The sequence below is a fragment of the Tachysurus vachellii genome, chromosome 12 (assembly GCF_030014155.1).
Source record: "Tachysurus vachellii isolate PV-2020 chromosome 12, HZAU_Pvac_v1, whole genome shotgun sequence".
In the NCBI taxonomy this organism is placed as follows: domain Eukaryota; kingdom Metazoa; phylum Chordata; class Actinopteri; order Siluriformes; family Bagridae; genus Tachysurus; species Tachysurus vachellii.
The window spans coordinates 13,401,945-13,425,471 of NC_083471.1; the positions used below are offsets into that span (position 1 = coordinate 13,401,945).

The 23,527-nt window shown below is 40.7% G+C and overlaps 1 protein-coding gene across 8 annotated transcripts in view; it reads right to left on the reverse strand.

Annotated features, from left to right (window-relative positions):
* The window catches only part of smtnb (smoothelin b), a 66,125-nt gene that overhangs the window by 12,603 nt on the left and 29,995 nt on the right, over positions 1-23,527 (reverse strand). For all 8 annotated transcript variants that reach the window (XM_060883600.1, XM_060883596.1, XM_060883593.1 and 5 more), the window contains 4 exons: positions 19,532-19,902; positions 18,757-18,805; positions 17,703-18,200; positions 15,302-15,375 (listed from right to left, as the gene is read on the reverse strand). In XM_060883600.1, coding sequence (XP_060739583.1) covers positions 15,302-15,375; positions 17,703-18,200; positions 18,757-18,805; positions 19,532-19,902 — 992 coding nt within the window. The remainder of the gene's footprint in view (positions 1-15,301; positions 15,376-17,702; positions 18,201-18,756; positions 18,806-19,531; positions 19,903-23,527) is intronic.

The window sequence follows — 23,527 nt, forward strand, 5'->3', positions numbered from 1 at the left end:
GGGACAAGTTACGCGCCGAAATTTTGTCCGGAAGAGTATGCAGGATAGTAAGAATGTTGCTTTGCAAGCACCATTAATAAGTATGCAAGAGAACAATAATGTGCTTTGCAAGCACATTAATTATAACTAGAATGTACATTTCCTGAAGAAAATGTGAATGGTGCTTGCACGTGGCAAGTTCCCCTCATCGTGCTGAGTGTTTTGATATATGACGTCCATGTTGTGCTAACTTTTTGATTTCGCTTATTTTCTGGGCGGGGCTACATGTGACCAAAACATGTGTGAGGCAGTACCCCTCATCGTGCTGAGTGTTTCGATATATGACACGTCTGTGTTGTGCTAACTTTCTGATTTCGCTTACGTTGGGGGCGGGGATACACGTGACGTCAACAAAACATGTGTGAGGCAGTTCCCCTCATCGGGCTGAGTGTTTTGATATGACACATCCATGTTGTGCTAACTTTTTGATTTCGCTTATTTTGGGGGCGGGGCTACACGTGACGTCACGTGACGTGACCAAAACACGCGTGAGGCAGTTCCCCTCATCGGGCTGAGTGTTTTGATAAATGACATGTCTATGTTGTGCAAACTTTTTGATTTCGCTTATTTTGGGGGCGGGGCTACACGTGACGTCACGTGAATACCCGGTGGGGTGCCAATACTTTTGGACAAAAGTGACTACTAAGTGTTTTGACATTTCATGTCATTTCATGACATTTTTTTCAAAACTGCAGTCTTACGGAATTCTACTTATTATTATACTGCATAGAACAGTATTTTGGGAGTGGGGCTACACCTGAGGTCACGTGAATAGCCGGTGGGGTGCCAATAATTTTGGAAAAAAGTGTATTGACTGGGGGCAAATACTTGTTGAATCATTGGATTGATAGTGTGGAGTTGATAGTTACATGTATTGAGTCTCTTTTACATCTACAGAGAGAACAAAAGAATTTTAAGAATTCCCCATTCAAGTATATGGGAAAAAAACCCCTTTGAGCTTCCGTACCGGGAATTCCGGAATTCCGATCGCTTATAAAAGTCATAGCACACCTCTCCTCAACGAGCCTCATTCCTGGGTCTAAGACAAAAGTTGCGGGACAAGTTACGTGCCGAAAAAGTGTCCGGAAGAAGAATAATAACTAGAATGTACATTTCCTGAAGAAAATGTGAATGGTGCTTGCACGTGGCAAGTTCCCCTCATTGTGCTGAGTGTTTTGATATATGACATGTCCATGTTGTGCTAACTTTTTGATTTCGCTTACTTTGGGGGCGGGGCTACACGTGACGTCACGTGACGTGACCAAAACACGCGTGAGGCACTTCCCCTCATTGGGCTGAGTGTTTTGATATATGACATGTCCATGTTGTGCTAACTTTTTGATTTCGCTTATTTTGGGGGCGGGGCTACACGTGACGTCACGTGACGTGACCAAAACACGCGTGAGGCAGTTCCCCTCATCGTGCCGAGTGTTTTGATATGTCACATGTCCATATTGTGCTAATTTTTTATTTTCACGTGACGTCACGTGATGTCACCAGAATACCCGGTGGGGTGCCAATACTTTTGGCAAAAAGTGGCTACTGAGGGTTTGGACGTTTCATGTCAATACTGCAGTCATTATGGGATTCTACTTATTATTATACTGCATAAGAACACAGGAGAGAAGCCGTGCCTGAGCTCTGCGCACGCTGCGTGTGTGAGAGCTTAGAGGAATTTTAGGAATTCCCCATTCAAGTCTATGGGACGTTCCATCATCGACTACGGGAAAACCGAAAGTTCCGTCGGAACACCGAAACAAAAACTTCGTCCGGAGTAACGTCCTAAAGAACCTGTCCGAGTTTGGTGTAAATCGCTCGAAAACTTGCCGAGTTATAAACCTCCAAAGTTTATAATGGAAGTGGATACGAAAAAAGGCCAATTTGAGCTTCCGTACCGGGAATGCCGGAATTCCGATCGCTTAGAAAAGTAATAGCAACAAACTTCTGACCAGGGTCTACGACATATCTGAATTTGGTGCATGTGGCTCGAAAGCCCTAGGAGGAGTTACTCTTGATAAATCTTTGGCTAAGAAGAAAATATAATAATAACTAGATTTGTAAAGTTCGTCGAGACAAACTTTGATGTTGGCTTTGATGGCGCAAGTATTCGCAAAGGCCAGTGCTTTTTGGAGGCGAGTGGACATAAGGGTTAGTGTTACTTTTGGAGGCAAGTGGACAGAAAGATTGTGAAAGCTACTGGACCGCTAGGGTGCCAATACTTTTGGAGCATGAGCATGTGACGTGATCCGAATACCCGTGAGGCAGTTCCCCTCATTGTGCCAAGTGTTTTGATATGTCACATGTCCATATTGTGCAAATTTTGGATTTTCACGTGACGTCACGTGACATCACGTGACGTCACGTGACGTCACGTGACATGACCAAAATACACGTGGGGCAGTTCCTCTCATTGTGCTGAGTGTTTTGATATGTCACATGTCCATGTTGTGCTAATTTTTTATTTTCACGTGACATCATGTGACATGACCAGAATACACGTGAGGCACTTCCCCTCATTGGGCTGAGTGTTTTGATATATGACATGTCCATCTTGTGCAAAATTTGTGATTTCGTTTATTTTGGGGGCGGGGCTACACGTGACGTCACCAGTATACCCGGTGGGGTGCCAATACTTTTGAACAAAAGTGACTACTGAGGATTTGCACATTCCGTGTCAATAGTACAGTCATTATGGTATTCTACTTATTATTATACTGCATAGAACACAGGAGAGAAGCCGTGCCTGAGCTCTGCGCACGCTGCGGGTGTGAAAGCTTAGAGGAATTTTAGGAATTCCCCATTCAAGTCTATGGGACGTTCCATCGTCGACTACGGGAAAACCGAAAGTTCCGTCGGAACGCTGAGTCCGGAACTTTGTCCGGAGTAACGTCCTAAAGAACCTGTCCGAGTTTCGTGTACATCGCTCGAAAACTTGCCGAGTTATAAACCTCCAAAATTTATAATGGAAGTGGATACGAAAAAAGGCCACTTTGAGCTTCCGTACCGGGAATGCCGGAATTCCGATCGCTTAGAAAAGTAGTAGCAACAAACTTCAGACCAGGGTCTACGACATATCCGAATTTGGTGCATGTGGCTCGAAAGCCCTAGGACGAGTTACTCTTGATAAATTTGTGGCTAAGAATAATAATAATAATAATAATAAGCTTATAAAGGAAATCAGAATGTTGGCTTCTACAAAGCCAACATAATAATAATAATAAGCTTATAAAGGAAATCAGAATGTTGGCTTCTACAAAGCCAACATAATAATAATAATAACTAGATTTGTAAAGTTCGTCGAGACAAACTTTGATGTTGGCTTTGACGGTGCAAGTATTCGCAAAGGCCAGTGCTTTTTGGAGGCGAGTGGACATAAGGGTTAGTGTTACTTTTGGAGGCAAGTGGACAGAAAGATTGTGAAAGCTACTGGACCGCTAGTGTGCCAATACTTTTGGAGCGGACATGAGCATGTGACGTGATCCGAATACCCGTGAGGCAGTTCCCCTCATTGTGCTGAGTGTTTTGATATGTCACATGTCCATGTTGTGCAAATTTTTTATTTTCACGTGACGTCACGTGACGTGGCCAGAATACACGTGAGGCAGTTCCCCTTATTGTGCTGAGTGTTTTGATATGTCACATGTCCATGTTGTGCAAATTTTAGATTTTCACGTGACGTCACGTGACGTGGCCAGAATACACGTGAGGCAGTTCCCCTTATTGTGCTGAGTGTTTTGATATGTCACATGTCCATGTTGTGCAAATTTTTTAATTCGCTTATTTTGGGGGCGGGTCTACACGTGACGTCACGTGACCAAAATACACGTGAGGCAGTTCCCCTCATTGTGCCGAGTGTTTTGATATGTCACATGTCCATGTTGTGCTAATTTTTGATTTCGCTTATTTTGGGGGTGGGGCTGCACATGACATCACGTGGTGTCATGTGGTGTTGAGTGACGTCATCAGAATACCCGTGAGGAAGTTCCCCTCATTGTTCTGAGTGTTTTGATATGTCACATGTCCATGTTGTAAAAAGTTTTTTGATTTTGCATATTTTGGGGGCAGGGCTGCGGGACAACCAGAAGGCCAGTCGGTACACCAATTTAAAACTTTGTTTGGCACTTCCCCTCATTGGGCAGAGTGTTTTGATATATGACATGTCCATGTTGTGCTAATTTTTGATTTCGCTTATTTTGGGGGCGGGGCTACACGTGACGTCACGTGACGTGACCAAAACACGCGTGAGGCAGTTCCCCTCATCATGCCGAGTGTTTTGATATGTCACATGTCCATGTTGTGCTAATTTTTTATTTTCACGTGACGACACGTGACGTGACCATAACACACGTGAGGCACTTCCCCTCATTGGGCTGAGTGTTTTGATATATGACACATCCATGTTGTGCAAAATTTATGATTTCGCTTATTTTGGGGGCGGGGCTACACGTGACGTCACGTGAATACCCGGTGGGGTGCCAATACTTTTGGACAAAAGTGTATTGACTCGGGGCCAATACTTGTGGAATCATTGGATTGATAGTGTGGAGTTGATAGTTACATGTATTGAGAGTGTGCTTTACATCTACAGAGGGAACAAAAGAATTTTAAGAATTCCCCATTCAAGTCTATGGGAAAAAAAACCCCTTTGAGCTTCCGTAGCGGGAATTCCGGAATTCCGATCGCTTATAAGTGTCATAGCACACCTGTCCTCAACGAGCCAGTCGATTTGACACCTCATTCATGGGTCTAGGACAAAAGCTGCGGGACAAGTTACGTGCCGAAAAAGTGTCCGGAAGAATAATAATAATAATAAGTATGCAGAATAACAATAATGATGCTTTGCAAGCACCATTAATAAGTATGCAGAATAACAATAATGATGCTTTTCAAGCACCATTAATAAGTATGCAGAATAACAATAATGATGCTTTTCAAGCACCATTAATAATAAGTATGCAGAATAACAATAATGATGCTTTTCAAGCACCATTAACTAGAACGTACATTTCCTGAAGAAAATGTGAATGGTGCTTGCACGTGGCAAATCCCGGAGGCTAGTCGAGACGAGCATGTGACGTCATCTGAATACTCTTGAGGAAGTTTTCCTCATTGTGCTGAGTGTTTTGATATGTCACATGACCATGTTGTGCGAATTTTTTATTTTCACGTGACATCATGTAACATCACGTGACATCATCAAAATATACGTGAGGAAGTTCCCCTCATTGTTGTGAGTGTTTTGATATGTCACATGTCCATGTTGTAAAAAGTTTTTTGATTTTGCATATTTTGGGGGCGGGGCTGTGGCACAACCGAAAGGCCAGGCGGTACACCAATTTAAAGGTTTGTTCAGAGTATCACCCTAAAGGAGCTGGCCGAGTTTGGTGTAGAGAGTTCGAAAGCTTGTCGAGTTATAAACCTCCAAATTTTTTAATGGGAGTCTATGGGAAAAAAGGCCACTTTGAGACCCGGTACCGGGAAGTACTGGTATTCGGATTGCTTATAAAAGTCATAGCACATCTCTCCTCAATGATCCGGTCGAATTGACACGTCATTCTTGGTTCTAGGACAAAAGCTGCGGGACAAGTTACGCGCCGAAGTTTTGTCCGGCACAATAGTAATAATGTTGCTTTGCAAGCACCATTAATAATAAGTATGCAGAATAACAATAACTAGAATGTACATTTCCTGAAGAAAATGTGAATGGTGCTTGCACGTGGCAAGTTCCCTTCATCGTGCTGAGTGTTTTGATATATGACATGTCCATGTTGTGCTAACTTTTTGATTTCGCTTATTTTGGGGGCGGGGCTACACGTGACGTCACGTGACTTGACCAAAACACGCGTGAGGCAGTTCCCCTCATCGGGCTGAGTGTTTTGATATATGACATGTCCATGTTGTGCTAACTTTTTGATTTCGCTTATTTTGGGGGCGGGGCTACACGTGACGTCACGTGACGTGACTAAAACACGCGTGAGGCAGTTCCCCTCACTGGGCTGAGTGTTTTGATATATGACACATCCATGTTGTGCAAAACGTATGATTTCGCTTATTTTGGGGGCGGGGCTACACGTGACGTCACGTGAATACCCGGTGGGGTGCGTAATAATAATAATAATAATAATAATAATAATAATAATAAGTATGCAGAATAACAATAATGATGCTTTGCAAGCACCATTAATTATAATACACTACACCAATACTACGCTACAGTACATTATAGTTATACTACACTACACCAATACTACTCTACAGTACATTATAGTTATACTACACTACACCAATACTACTCTACAGTACATTATAGTTATACTACACTACACCAATACTACACTACAGTACATTATAATTATACTACACTACACCAATACTACACTACAGTACATTATAATTATACTACACTACACCAATACTACACTACAGTACATTATAATTATACTACACTACACCAATACTACACTACAGTACATTATAGTTATACTACACTACACCAATACTACACTACAGGACATTATAGTTATACTACACTACACCAATACTACTCTACAGTACATTATAGTTATACTACACTACACCAATACTACGCTACAGTACATTATAGTTATACTACACTACACCAATACTACGCTACAGTACATTATAGTTATACTACACTACACCAATACTACTCTACAGTACATTATAGTTATACTACACTACACCAATACTACACTACAGTACATTATAGTTATACTACACTACACCAATACTACGCTACAGTACGTTAGTTATACTACACTACACCAATACTACGCTACAGTACATTAGTTATACTACACTACACCAATACTATGCTACAGTACATTAGTTATACTACACTACACCAATACTACACTACAGTACATTATAATTATACTACACTATACCAATACTACGCTACAGTACATTATACAGTAGTTATACTACACTACAGTATATTATAGTTATACTACACTACACCAATACTACGCTACAGTACATTATAATTATACTACACCAATACTACCCTACAGTACATTATAATTATAATACACTACACCAATACTATGCTACAGTACATTAGTTATACTACACTACACCAATACTACGCTACAGTACATTATAATTATACTACACTACACCAATACTACGCTACAGTACATTATAATTATACTACACTACACCAATACTACGCTACAGTACATTATAGATATACTACACTACACCAATACTACGCTACAGTACATTATAGTTATACTACACTACACCAATACTATGCTACAGTACATTATAGTTATACTACACTACACCAATACTACGCTACAGTACATTATACAGTAGTTACACTACACTACAGTATATTATAGTTATACTACACTACACCAATACTACGCTACAGTACATTATAATTATACTACACCAATACTACCCTACAGTACATTATAATTATAATACACTACACCAATACTACGCTACAGTACATTATAGTTATACTACACTACACCAATACTACGCTACAGTACATTATAATTATACTACACTACACCAATACTACGCTACAGTACATTATAGTTATACTACACTACACCAATACTACTCTACAGTACATTATAGTTATACTACACTACACCAATACTACGCTACAGTACATTATAATTATACTACACTACACCAATACTACGCTACAGTACATTATAGTTATACTACACTACACCAATACTACACTACAGTACATTATAGTTATACTACACTACACCAATACTACTCTACAGTACATTATAGTTATACTACACTACACCAATACTACTCTACAGTACATTATAGTTATACTACACTACACCAATACTACTCTACAGTACATTATAGTTATACTACACTACACCAATACTACACTACAGTACATTATAGTTATACTACACTACACCAATACAGTACATTATAGTTATACTACATTACAGTATAATTATACTACACTACACCAATACTACAATACAGTACATTATACCAAATTACCACACTATAGTACATTATAATATATTGCAATAGATTATACTACAACAATACTACACGACACTACGCTATACTACAATACACAAAGCAGGTAACAGTAACAGTGTTAGTAGGTGCTGAGAAAAAACCTCATTGTTCAAACTTTACATGAAGTTTTACAAATTCTCTAGTTAAAGAAAAAAATGAAGAAGAAAAAAATCATTAGTAGAAATAATGTTTTCTGTATTAGATACACCACTTACAAAGCAGCCATTGGCATTATTGGTCATTGATCACCATTTCTGATTCATGCAGATATAGTGTACACAGGATTTACAGAGAAGAATATATTGAAAATCATCTGTCCACTGAGACTTCAAACAGCACTATAAATGGCTCTTCCCAACACTACACATCCTGTCTGTCGCCAGATGCTACCCTTTAACAAACATTAAACTACAGTAAGGTCAGAGAGAGAGAGAGAGAGAGAGAGAGAGAGAGAGAGAGAGAGAGAGAGAGGGTTGAACTGAAGGGATATGGAAAGTGTCTTCAGTGATGAGAACAGGAAGATGAGGACCATCTATAAACAGAACAGATTTTAAGCATGTTGAATATTGAAAATTCACGCCAATTTAAGTGGTTAAAGGCTTTGCACTAGTACTTTCTTGGCTTTTTACACAGTGCTGTGAAACATCATACAGCAGCCATACACTACAGGATGTGTTTTTTTTTGTCTCCGCTATATCGCTGCAGATTTAATCCAGTCTCAGCGGACACATGTCCAATAATGACACAATGACGTGATGACAAATCCAAACAACACTGTAAAAATAGCCTGCAGAAAAATCTTATATACAAAGTCTTGGCAAAGACAAAGTGAGCGTTTAACTGAATGAAGCGCCTGTGTGGAGACCCCAGGACACATGATGTAAGAGCTGGCTGTTTAAAAAGGCACTAGTGGTTGCTTAAGTTCACCGTGAATTCATAGCTCTGAAGTCCGGAGTGTTCTTCTCTTAAATACAACAGGATTTAACAAAGCTCAGTGTTAGATTTTAAGCATTTAGTTGGTCTCTTCTAATATTGTAAAGTACAAAGCTGATCTTGACAGGTTAAATACAGATAGTCCAGGCTTTGTGCATACAAACTGCATCAAATCTCAGTGCTAGAAATGTTCTGCTACTGGTCAATACAGCAACTATCAACAAAACAAATACTAAGTTCACACACTGGGCAAAAATTCTTTTGGTACTGAATTTGGCATTTGGGGTTGAATTAGGCCTGCTGGCCACAGCGCTGACTGTAGGATTGTACAGGACTTGCAGGATGCAGGATGAAGCTGTAGTAGTTTGGAACTTGGACAGCAAAAGGAGTATGGCTGAAATGAGGGCACAGAGGTTAACCCTCACTGTGACAGCTGCTCTTGTCTACGGATTGCACTCAGTCTTTTTTTGGACTAATGGAAATACGCAGTTACTTAAACCACAAAGCACACTAGATCGCATTGTTACTTACTGTTGTCATAAATATCAAGCCAAAGAATAATGTTGGTCTCTTCAATGTGGCAAAATAAGACAATTATGCACATAATCTTGGTGCACAAAAATATTGCAAAAATAAATAAATAAATAAAAATGATAACATATATAAATGTATACCATGCTGTTGCTATGGGAGACCTGCGAAGATGTAGAGGAAGAGCGCTGAAGAGCAAAAGTAGGTGGATGAGGCATGGGCTCATAACTGCTATCAGATTCCACTTTATTTGGAGGTTCTTCATCTTGATCTTCAGGTTCTTCATCTTGATCTTGTTGATCTTGATTTGGTTGAAGTTGAGGTGCTGGAAGACCGAGAGCCTGACACAGGGACTGGATCTGCCTGGTGAGAGTTTCCTGCTGCAGCTGTAATCTTACATTCTCTTCTTGCAAGGCAGCAATGGCTTCAATAGTTGGGGCAACCTGAGTTGCAACTTCTTTCAAACGTGCACCGATGTGCTCGCCGAAAGCCTTTAGATCGCAGTGGATCTCTTGCACAGCACACTGGAGAGTGAGCTCCAGCCTGACCACTTCCTCATCAGTGCTTCTTCCCTCCTTATCGGGAGGCTCATCAACTATAGAATCGGCAAGAAGATCTCCAATCACTGCCTCCAGTCCAGACTCTGAACACTCACCGTCCAGGATGGTGAGGGAAGCTATCTGGTCTTCTGAAGTTGCCATGAGGTCCAAATCGGCACCAGGCATGGTGGGTTTTAAAGATACTTCTGAATATCTGAAGGATTCTTCCAATTCCTTAAACAATTAATTGACTTATGAAAGCAAACAAAAGGTGAAAGCTTTCGAAGGTGTTGCAGTCTACCAAGATTGCTGGGACAATCCTAGCTCTTTATACCCTTATGCCACCAACCAAATCCCCCCACCACACACCCTCTCTCATTCTCACACACACACACAAACACACACACGCGTCTTCTCTTCAGCTGGTCAGATCAGGAGAACCAATATCCAGGCCTGGAATGTGGTCACCATGGCTGCAAAAACCCAGCACAGCCCCTCTAGCTCAGGTGCCACAGCCATGTCTATTTATCACCAGTCATTCCATTATTCTAGTGTATAAACACCCTTCAGCCTCTGTCTACTGTCTATTTAGAGCTCTTGCCCTTCACACCTCAACCATCAGGCAACAGGCAGCTATGAGGCAGTGGGTGAACTGCACTTCTTTTTCACTCACACACACTAAATGAAGTGTGGGAAAATGTTAAACAAACAGAAAGCCTATTCTAGTGGAGTGTGAGGACTGTTAAAGATCTTAATCAGTATCCAAACCCCATTTAGAATTCAAGCTCAGAAATCGGTATTAACAAGTGTGCCGACTGCAGGAGTTCCCCGTCGTTTTGTATTTGAACTTCTGCTCATGCTACAGCAAATGGCAGCTGAACACAAAAGTTGGAGGAAGGTACTGGAAACTCTCCTCTTCTGCATCCAGAAGCACAACTGTTTCTGCTCTGGTACTGACCGAGGAGACCAGAACTTCATCCTTCTCAAACCAGACCCCATATTTAGCTTTGTCTCTAGCATTCTGAAAGTAGATCGTATTTTTCCTGAGGTGTACAAAGAGCACATACAGTATATCAAATAACACTCCTGCTGATGCACTGAGCTGATGCATTGAACATAGTGTTTCACATTACAATAATAAAAATAATCCTCTATTTAAACGTCTATATTTAAAGCTCTGGGACAAAAAACCAGAGCATTAAAATAGTAATAAATCTCGCAAGGACTGGCAACCCTGTCTAACATTTTACCAGCAGTGCAGAAGATATACAATACATCACATATCAGCTGAAGAGCTGAAACTAAACGGAGTGCTCGAGAGAATCAAATCATATTAAACTATTAGAGTCAATATAGTCAGAGTTTATTACTGTTTGGCAGAGTTCAATAAATATTAACCTAGATTAAATGCAATTCAAGGCTTTGTGACATCTCTTTTGAAATAAAAATTAGAAAAGACAGGCAGAATTTCCAAATACAAGATTTTGTAGTAATAGCATGACACCAGGAACAGTGGGTCAGGTTTATCAGCCAGCTGTCTGGGCAGGGACAATGACTCTCATCAGGGATGACAAACACTTTTTTCTTAGAAATGATTTCATAAAGTCAACACCTCAGGTATGTACAGTGCATTATACTTCATGCATTGTGCACACACACACACACACTAATGATGTCACATACAATGGGGGCATCAAGTGAATGGGGCCAACACTTTTTCACACCACGTTGTGTATTATATATATATATATATATATATATATATATATATATATATATATATATATATATATATATATATATATATATATATATATATATACACACACACACACACACACACACGCACACACACACACACATATGTATATACACATATATGTATATAAAAAAAATCTAGCGGCATGTCAGTTCACCACAAGGTTTTCAAAACTGAGCCAGTGAGCGTTTTGGCACAAACCAGAGTGATGGGTTTAAAACGCGTGCCCTGTCTTTCCAGTTTTTGAAGCTGTTGGTGTTGAGTGAGTAAGAGCTAAGACTCTTATAATAAGACTGCTGAGGATTAGCGAGAAGTCTGGCTCAGTGATTAGAAAGTCAGAAAAAAAAACTTTCACTAGGCTGCATTTTATAAGGTTCAGTAAAAGCAATGCAGTTATTGACACTTCTAGTCTAAAGGCAAATCGAGGCATCACGACATGGCTCACGTGTATCACAGAACTGTCAGGACATGACTGTGGTGGTCAATATATCAGGAGGGATGCAGATAAACTACTTCATTTCTAAAGTAAGATTTCCAGCAGGTCACTTTCAAAGTGAAAAATCTTCAGCCACATGCACAGGTCTTGCAGGAAAGCTTGATCAAGACAGAAGAAATTTCCAGAAGGTGGGACAGTGAAGGAGATCGTGCATTAACAGATTTGTCCACATGAACTTTCTGACATTCCAAATTTCCTTTGTTACTTTAATATCATAAACCTTTCTGAGTTTCATCCAGTTAAATATACTTCACTGGCCATCTATTAAACCCTCTAGATCCTAATCTCTGGGTGTGTTTGTACAAAATGCTAGTTGCTTTGAATTCTCTGCTGGCTGAATAATGCCATTTAAAGGACTGCACTGCTCCTTAATCTCACACACATCGAGACCGTTTTCAAAAGCATGAAAGACAAGAAAGAACAGTGCATCATGCCATCAGGACCACCCAAACAGCCCGAGGTTCAGGTTCCTGTGACTATAGAAAACAGCACAAGCCAAATAAAACTGGTCTTTATGGCATATTTACCGCACTATAATTCTCCTGTTGATTTTCACTTGTTCATGTCATTGTTCTGGCAGCAAAAACTTTCCTGCTTCTTCATCTGCTTTCCCTCCATTTTTTCTGTTGTTAATTCTGCGTTTGTTCCGAAGTGTCAGTGCTATCCTTATCATTAACTCTAATCCATAAACAGGATTACAGCACAGGTTACAGGGCTCAGTGCTGGAGAAATGTAAGAGAGGAAGGCAGAGAACAAGAGTGTGACTGTGTGTAAAAACTTGCAAAAGAGAGTTAAGGCAAATGCAAAGACTGAGATTCCAAGTCAAATGTAATTAAATCAGCTCTCGCTCTCTCCATCTCTCCGTGCGTCTCTCGCTCTCTCTATCTCTCCGTGCGTCTCTCGCTCTCTCCAGCTCTCCGTGTGTCTCTCGCTCTCTCTAGCTCTCCATGCGTCTCTGGCTCTCTCTAGCTCTCCGTGCGTTTCTCGCTCTCTCTAGCTCTCCGTGCGTCTCTCGCTCTCTCCAGCTCTCCGTGCGTTTCTCGCTCTCTCTAGCTCTCCGTGCGCCTCTCGCTCTCTCCAGCTCTCCGTGCGTCTCTCGCTCTCTCCAGCTCTCCGTGCGTCTCTCGCTCTCTCCAGCTCTCCGTGCGTCTCTCGCTCTCTCCAGCTCTCCGTGCGTCTCTCGCTCTCTCCAGCTCTCCGTGCGTCTCTCGCTCTCTCCAGCTCTCCGTGCGTCTCTCGCTCTCTCCAGCTCTCCGTGCGTTTCTCGCTCTCTCTAGCTCTCTGTGCGTTTCTCTCTCTCTCTCTCTGTGCGTCTCTCGCTCTCTCTAGCTCTCTGTGCGTCTCTCGCTCTCTCTAGCTCTCTGGAAATTCTAAACCCAGAAAGCATCAATGCTCACTATGTTCACTTACAGGACATGATGTCATATTTTCAAAAGCCTTAGGTACAAACCAAACTTTCAGCCAACTGCAGTTACAAATGTAAAAGTAGCTTGTTATTGTTGCGGGTCTAAATAATTTAGTGATTTTTAACTTTCTGCCTTTGTTTGAGACTAACAATTTAAATACATGATATACGACAGACTGATTGACTACCTAGAGCAGGGGTCACCAACGCGGCACCTGGTCGCCCGCAAGGAGCACTTAAGGCGCCCACGAGGCATGTTCTAAAAATAGCACTGGTCAAAAGTTCCGTTTAAAAAAATTTTCTTGCTGTAGTTTTTGAATAAAAAATGCTTGCATTAATGTAGATTTTAAAATGACTATATTTAATTTCATTTTATTTAATTTTAAAAAAATGTAAACAAAAATGTTTTATGTATATAACAAACTCTGGCCTTTTCTGAAGTCAAATGTCAATATTGCGCGCACGTCACGTCCGACTCCTGACACAAGGAACTGGTGCAGCAACAATCAGGAGTCAGTTGTGATTTACCCCCAAAAACATGGCAGAAAAGCGACAGAAAACATACCATATTTACGGTGTTTGGGAGGAAGAGTTCTTTTTTACGGCAGTCAAAGAAAAGTGTGCGTGTCTCATTTGCGGGATGACTGTTGCGACGGCAAAGCGGCACAATGTGGCAAGACACTTCAGTACGTGTCACAAAAGTTTCAATGCTAACTACCCACCCGGCAGCGCATTAAGGACAGAAAAAGACGTTAAAAATCCTTTCATGCAAGTGGACATGACATGCACTGCTGAGCAACTAAGTGCTCTGTTCAACTTGGATGCTGGACAGGTAAAGATCCTAACGTTGCAAAATGACCTTAACCTCAAAGCCCATCAGTCTGCATCAAACGTTTTGTGCCTTGTGGACACAGAAAAATACAGTGGTGTATGCACAGCAGCTATGAAAGTTGCCTGCCTTTTCGGTTCAACCTATCTATGTGAATCAGCCTTTTCTAACATGAACTTTATCAAGAACTAACACAGAACATGCCTTACTGATGCACATTTACAAGACTCACTCAGACTTGCAGTGTCAAATTATTCACCAGATTACAGTACAATGGTGAGCAGAATGCAGTGCCAGACTTCCCACTAACAGACATTTACAGACAAAGAGATAACATGTGTTCATTGAAAACACCATAACATTAAACTAAAAATGATGCACAGAAATGTGAAAAATTGTTCAAAAAAGACTAGATAACTTGTTGTGACTTGATTAATGATTTCCTTGACATTACTTCCTGACTTTCAAATGTTGGAACAGATAAACATAAATAAATGTTGCATGTTTAAATATTCCTACCGTCATTGTTGTACAGTATAAATCATTGTGAAAAAAGTGATCTGTGCAATTTTGCTATTGAGGAAGTTTGCATCAAACAGGTAGCCCTTCATACTACTAAGTTCCCTTGAAGTAGCCCTCAGTCTTAAAATGGTTGGTGACCCCTGACCTAGAGAGTTAGAGAGCTGACTGTTACGGTCTTGTGGTTTAAACACAGCAGTAAGTGCAGTGATACCTTTAGGGACGAGCCTGTGGAGAGGTCAGAGCTGGGGAGCTTGAATGGTGTTGCTCTCAGACCAAGCGTCAACTCTGAAGAAAAATAAACATAAAAGAAAATGAGGATATATTATACATAGACACATTTAAACTTACTGGGCACTTTATTAGAAACAATCTAACAATCCAATCATGTGGCAGCAGCACAATGCAGAAACACTTTGATTTAATATTTACATCAGAACATCATCACAGTGGCGTTGGGGTATCTTCTGCTCTTGTAGCCCCAACACTGCTAAAAATGTGTACCTCTCTCTCTATATCTAACACACACACACACACACAAAAGAAGTCCCAGCTTTTGGATGTGAGGGTAAATATTTAACTGTAACAGACTTAATGTACATCTCTCTGTGTACATTAAGACGTATGGATGATGTGAGATGGTGGAAAAGATGACCATTAACTCTGTCATTTAATCCATCACACTGGTAGCAATCAGAGCAAGTCACTGAGCTGCGATACGAAATCACAAGATCCATCCAGTGCTCAGATTTTGGATGGTACAGATTTTTAGGAGGAATGACAGACATCTCAATTAGATGTTTTGTTGTGCTCTTACAGCTGGGTAGTCCTAAACCTCCACCATCACCTGTGTGTGGTCAAAGGGCATTGTGGAAAAAAAATGTGAGGAAATACATTTAAACTAAAATCTCTACTAAAAGATGACAGCATTTGAGGTTTCAGAAGCAGTCAGGCTTCTGTGTAAAAGTGAGGGTATATTGAATATCTGTCGCTCCACGTCGCCGTACGATTTTACAGCAATTTAACCCTGATGTGTTTTCCATCTACAGGGAAAAGAGCTGCACTGTGAAGGTTCGCGCTCGAATCTTGGCGTGCGCTCAAGGTGGTGATTTTGATCCCAGCTGTCGGCAGTCGTGGCGTCTCCGCAGGAACTCGTCCCTCCTGCTGGATAATGCTTTAAGCAAAAGTGTGTGATAAATGACAGAATGGAAACATGGAGGCTTTCAAATATGCCAGGACCGCTTCTGATGCTGGGATGAGCAGAGTGCTTCCAAAAAAGGAAGATAGAGCTGTGGCACAGTGACACAAGCACAAATACACACCCTGAGAGAATACGTGTATGAGAGAGAGTGCTGAGAACTAGCTTGCTTATGATTACAGAGACCAGCGCTTATCTGGTTGGCCTTCTCACAGCTGGTAAGCAGTAACCTTTAATTAGCGGATTGTAAAGTAAAACTTTTAGTGTGGCATTTTGCCCCATGATTGTTAACACTGAGAACATCATTCGCTTACAATGTTTAATCTTTAACAGTAAATATGAACCTTCTTAATCTGCAGTGAGTGACTGGGAAATCTACAGCGTTCCTAAGTGAACTAAATAGGCAAGTAAGAGAAGAAAAAATAATAATAAAAAGCCCTGATCTAGTATAGCCCACTGCAATTATTGTACAATTTGTCATTTTAACAAATGGGCTATTTTCCTCCCGTTATTAATGTTTAAATGACATGCCACATGAGTTTGAAAATGCCTGCATAATACCAGAATGCACAGTCTCGCAAACCATAAGCAGCACATTCCATTTAACCGATCCACTCTGCACTGATAAAGCCATTATGCTGGGTATTTTCATTAGACTTAAAAAAAAAAAACATATACTGTACAAAGGAGAAAAATGATATATCTGCTCAGCTGGAGTTAACTGTTCTCCAATTAGTTTTAGCAATGAAAAAATGAAATGATGTGCACATGAGGGGGAAAAAGATTCAGATTAAAGTGAAAGGTGTGTAAGGATTCACTAACTTCCAGGATCAAAAAGACTTTTATTTTACTAGTTTAAGTAATTGTGGGATGAGTAAACAAACGGCTCATCATTCCCATGTCCTGAGAAATGCAATTCGATTAATAATGACAATTATGTAAGGCGCCAGCCCATGTGAACTCCTGGGACAAGAACATTGTTTATCGGGACTGTTTATTTACTCCCACTACATTTTTGAGAAAGTTTAACAGCCTCTTTTTCACTGATAGATATCTATCTTACTGACTTCAACAAATCATCTCCAACTTTTGAGGACATTTAAATGCACCACTTTATGGCAGCTTTGTTTACTTGATGACAGAGTGTGATCTAGTGCTCGCTCTCATCGTCTAGTCTGTGCTACTAATCTCTGCTCTGCTGCACACCTCAGCTATTTATTCTGGCCGTTTCCAGAAGCTAATGTGAAAACGGTGCCGTTCTCGGGAAAGGCAGTGGACCGAGGCTTCACAGAAGAGTTTTCACACATTTTTATGCCCTTTTAGGGTTAAATGTCTTCCTCAAACCTGCACATCACCACCATGCATACACTTGAGCATGTGCTGGAACACATCGTCTAATCTAGATCTAAAATCTTACCTGCTCTCTGTGCAGCAGAGCCTGTGAGGATTTGCGGCATGGCTCCGGACATGGATGTGGATGAAGATGTTGAAGACGTCCGAGTCGATGAGGTTCTTCCATCTTTGATCTCGATGGTCAAGAAGGCCTTCATGTTGGAATAAGAATCTCCCTGAACTTCCTGTGTGTCTGAAGATGCTGTTCCCCTGGGAGTTTCTCCCTCTTCTAAGCTACAACAAGCACTCCTGACATTTTCAGTAGTGCACTGAGGCCCACCCACTGCCTGCTCTGATTGGTCGAGGTTCACCCTGCTGTCTGAGAAGGAAGGAATGGATGAAGGAACGTCCTGAGTGTGATCTTCGGGCTCAGAGTGTGCTGGGATAGAGTTGAAGGTTCCTATGTGGATGCTTCTCTGCACATTCCTCTTCTCGATGGAAACTTCTGCAGGTTCTGTAAACTTGCGCACTCGGTCACGGACTGAACCTCCTCGGCTGAATGACGGATAGCACGATGCGAATGCTGTGAAGAAAGAGCATGTGACAATGTGAGAACAAACACGAATTAGAAAAGCTATTTACACAGGGTTTTTTTTTTTTTTAAAATACAAGGACAGATGTTGAGCAGACTGAGCAAACAAATGAACATGCAAAAGAAGATGAATTATAAGCAGGTCACTGGGTGTGTCCCAAAACTCTCTCCTCTGACTGAAACTGATATATAGTAGGATCCTTCTTTTTATCCCATGTTTTATTTCCTTATGACTTTAAAAGCTTGCATTCAACTGGGTCCCTAAGCGCACACATGCTGTGATTTCCCTATTCGGGCATGAACACGAATGAGGGATTTGGGACGCAGCCATCAGACAGTGGGGGAGGGCAGGACGTCTTTATACTGAGAAGACAAGGAACACCTATTTTTTTCTCCTGTCGTGCTCCTTACTCATAAAACTAGGAGACTAGTGTCCTAGAAGGTTCTGTTAACAGAGCATGCAACATAGGCAGTTAAAGAAACAAAAGTATTTTTTAATTTAAAAAAAGGCGTCAGAATTAGTACTGCGTACAATATTCAAAATTACCTGCATCATTTCGTACAGGAAACAGTGAAGTGTTCATGCTGGATGTGCCCTAGAGAGAAAAACACAGCAATCAATGTGTTAAATTCATATGATGCACAGACAAATGTTTATGCAAGTAATGCAGGAATTAAGCTGCCATTCGGTAAAGAAGTGTTTTGGCATTTACTGAAATATGCAGCATTTCATTTATATCTTGTGATATCTTGTATCTTGTGATAAAAGGTACATGATAATTTGATCATCTTTATCAAGCACCTGAGTAAATCATATGCTCTTAATGCAGCAATCTAAACATTCCCACTAGAAACTTGGTCCTGATCTTGGGAAATTGATCTTGTGGTCTTTCTGAACTGTTCATTCATCAACAGCCCATGAAGTTAATTGGCGTGTCAGAGTTTTATGTGCTTAGAACAAATTTAGTTAGAACAAGGCAAGATTGAGAAGAAGCAGTTAGTGTGGATGAAGTCCATGTGTCTCCCCCGGCATCTCCACCACTAACTCTTTCATCCTCTGTTGTATTGAACAGCAGAAGGTCTGAGAAAGGAAAACTGGAGGCTAGTGTGTTTACGTAGCATGGTAACTGACCTCCTATAAAGCTGTCTCTCATTACAATAAAACACTAATGTTTATGGTAGGTGCCTAAACAAGGCGGTTACAAAAAGCAGGACATGGCTTCAATACGAATTACCCAGGGCTGAACAGCACCTCCTGGAGGAACCACTATGGCATGACTTTTGACTCATTATAGTCCCATTAGCTGTGGTGGAGGTGTTACCTTCTGCACGCCGTCTTCAGAAGGCTTTTTGATGGCACGTCGCCTCTGTATGGAGGAGAATGCGGCGCCATCAGGATCGTCTATGCAGTTGCTTGTGGAAGAATACGGCTCTGCAATCTTCTCCTGAGCATCAGACTCTGTGTCGGTGCTTGATGAGGATCCACCGGCTTTTTCATCCCCCTGCTCCGAAGTGCACACTCTGGAGCAGTTTTGGGAGCCGGGACTGTGCACCGAGTCGCTACAATTGGAATGGGTGCGATACCCAGGAATGACATCAGAGGGAGGAGAGTCAAGATCAGAGCGGGCAGTCAGAGGGCAGGACACCTTCTCCTGGAGTGGGTCCAACACCAACACCATGTCAGAGTTACAGCCTGGAACACACACAGGAAAGAAATCTCTATACCTTTCTGTATACCTTTATCTTCATACCTTTTTCATGGTACAACAAACTAGGAACTAAATTAGGGTCAGAAACTGAATTAATGTAGCTTTCCGTCAGTCTTCTATTAGCTCCAAAAAATAAAAACGTATGCAATGTAGTTCAATATGTTACAGATTCCTGTGGGAGCAAAGTCCAGTGACAAAACTTACTCAATGTTACAGAGCACTGACACTAGAGACTCCTTCCATATATGAACAATACATATATATACGACAATTCAAATCATTTACAATATAGTGTCATGTTAAACAGATCATCAGAGAATTGTTGATATGGTGAAGCTGTAATTGTTAAGGAGACATTTATTGTACATGTGTAGAAGGAGTCTCCAACATGTAGTGTAGTATAGTGTACTATAGTAAAAGTACAGTGTAATGTAGTAAAGTAATATGTAGTAGTGTAGTGTCATTTTTGCATGGTACTGTTTTATGGCATAGCACAGTGTAGCGTAGTAATAATGCAGTACAGTACAGTATTATAATTCAAATAGTTTTTCTCAAAACAAGAAAAAACAAATGTTGCAAGTTTTGGCTGCAACGATCTCACAAAACTCCTGATTGTGACTGATAAGTGTCTCTCTGGAAAAAATGTCAAACCACAATGAAAAGGGGGAGGAGGAGAAAAGAAAAAAAAAAAGCTTGCAGGTTGATTCACATACTTTTGTAATGAAAGAGTTACGCTCCGTCTGTAATAACTTTTTCTAAAAACTGCCATTAAAGGTTATTGTTCTTAAGCAGGGTATTAACTCTGTAAGTGCTGTTTGTATGAACAATCAGACACGGTTTTAAGCAATGAGAGCACTCGTAGATTTAATAATGTTCAATGATATGATGTATATTAATGATCACAAGAAATGAAGTAATAATCACAGTTTCATGCATAACAGTGGCATGAATGTGTTTGGGTCAGATTTTCTGACGGTCTGCTGCGTGTTTAACTTCGCTGCAGCTTTACGTGTTTACGCCACACCCCGCTCCAGACTGCCACCCGTTTTACAAGGTAAAACTCCAATTTGCACGTAATCCATCAAAGAGAGAAAAGCAGAGCCATGTGTTTGGGCACACATTGTTCTCGGTAAGCCTCTGTTCTTATTTGCAGGCAAACAGTTTTAAAGGTTTTCCAGAGATTTAAAGATGTTCCTTAATTGAACTTGCTCTCACTCTGAGTCACGAGGCCGTCAAAGGCAAGCACTAACTGACTGATCCAGTCTCAGATGAATGCTGGAGTGTGTGGTGAAGGGTGAGAAAAGCCTTCCTCGTATCCTTCTCACTAAACTGCTGTGTGATTGGAGCTCACACAGCCACAGCCTTAATGCACCGAGGCTCAATCCGGGGCACGAAAACAAACGTTTTCATTGCAAAGCAGTCACGCAGGGGCTTCCATGGTCTAGCATTTCAAAACATTTTTGGAGCCTTAGTTTAAGAAAAGCACAAGGGGAATGGAAAAAAAAGGATAAAATGAAAGGTTTTAAAACAGAGGCCCACACACAGGAAGTGAACAACGTCTGAGCCTGAGAACGTCTAAGTATTTTTTTAAAAAAGGGAGGGGGTGTTTGAAGGTGGAGATAAAGCCATTTCCTGTCACTGTATATGCAACCGGGCGCACGGCTGGACGACAGGAAATGAGGATCCAAGCACAGGATGTGAGGGGTGGTCTCATCAGGTCAATTTGTGGCTTGAGCACAGACAGGATATTTTGATGTAAAGTTTCTGAAAACTTTTGCCATTTAGATCACATTTAAGAGATCATCATACGCAAAATACAAATTTCAACACTTGTTTTCAAACTCCTGGAGAGTACAAGGTCAGGTGAACTAAAGCCACTGAGCTCCTTTAAGATAATAAAACGTTCTGAGCACAGGACTCGACCCTGATGCTTTTCACATCTGCTGAGGAAGTGCAGCTTGGTCTCCACCGCTGGCTCTCGGAGAGCAGTAGGAGCATGCCGTTCGCTTTATTACCGCGTCTGCTCGTGCTCAGCTTCTAGGTGTTTGTACAGACGCTCTGAAACATGCTTTGCAGCACCGAGCACTTCAGATGCTGATTTATGTTGTTTGTCTGAACTAATTGCTGTCTCTAGGAAGACAACGTCCATACACACACACACTCATGGAAATATGGTCTACTGCTTTTTATAACTTCAAAAGTACATTTCATGTTTGCTGTAGCTGCCATTCAACAATAGGAGCAGTGCTGGTGAACATTTAATTATATGTGCAACAGCCTGGGAAATGACTAAAATATATATATATATACATATATATATATATATATATATATATATATATATATATATATATATATATAGTTCTGAAAAATACACTTAAATAGGTTTCTATTTTTTATGCAACCAGAAGTAAAGTAGCAGTAAAATCTGAGTTGCTTCCACCAATAAAATGCTGGATTTTTTTTTATTCTTTAAAAACGTAGTAAACACTGTATGTATGTGCAAACACTTCAAGCTGTACATGTGAACACAGCATAAGGGGGAAAATAATCATCAACTCATTCTATTCATTAAATCTTGTCCATTTTGGCAGTGAAAATGTTTAACTGCTGCGCTAGCAAGATGTTAGATATCTTGTGCTTATTAAACATCAGAGTTCATTAAACCAACTCCTTACACCATGTGATTTTTGTGAATGTGACCTAAAAAATTTTAAGAAAAGTTAAAAGATTTCTATTTCTTTTATTTCGGTCAAATATACTGTAAGAGATATCGAAAGGCAGAAAATTTTTATGCCACAATCACACTCTGCATTTGATCAGACACCTGGCAGTGTTTAGCCAATACTTACAGAGTTGAATAATGTATGGTGCTAATACATATGAAGCTAGATAGATAGATTGGCAGACAGACAGGGGAGGGTTCTTACTGGTATATTGCTAAAGTGATGGGTGGAAATCAAATCCAGACAGCCTAACTGATTCTGCTGTAGCTTGCTGAAAGTAGCTGGAAAACTCATCGGCTTATAAAATTGTATTTATTTATTTTAGCCACTTTGAGCTTCTGTAACAGGAAAACCGTTATTCCGATCAGTTTGAAAAGCTGAATATGGATGGATGGATGGATGGATGGATGAAAAGTTCTATTTTAATTAGCAATAGGAATTTACACAGTCTCTAATTACACTCCTGGCTCAGACGACCTGTAAGTCTAATTCAATCTTCCTCACTTGCTGCATTACTGCTCGCTCCTCACTAACCCTTGGGCTAACTCTGTGGTGTGAAGTCTTATCTGGAATGAGCCAGTGTGATTAAAATGTTTCATTCCAACTAAGCAGAAGATGCACCTGATGAAAGTGTACTGAATGTCAAGATCAGATTCTCAGGAAGTATTTGTGTACAATGAAAAGATTACTGAGGACCAGCAGGAGTTTGCAGGGCTGTTAGAAAGGTTGCACTAAACGATGTGGAATATAGATATGGCTTGTGCTAAATGAGGTGAAAAGAAGAGGACTGGAGGAGATTTAAAGGTCACGTCCCTGTAGAAAGAGACAGTACTGCTTTAACTAAAGCTCCTCGCTATAGCATTTCCAATCAGCTTGCAGTAAA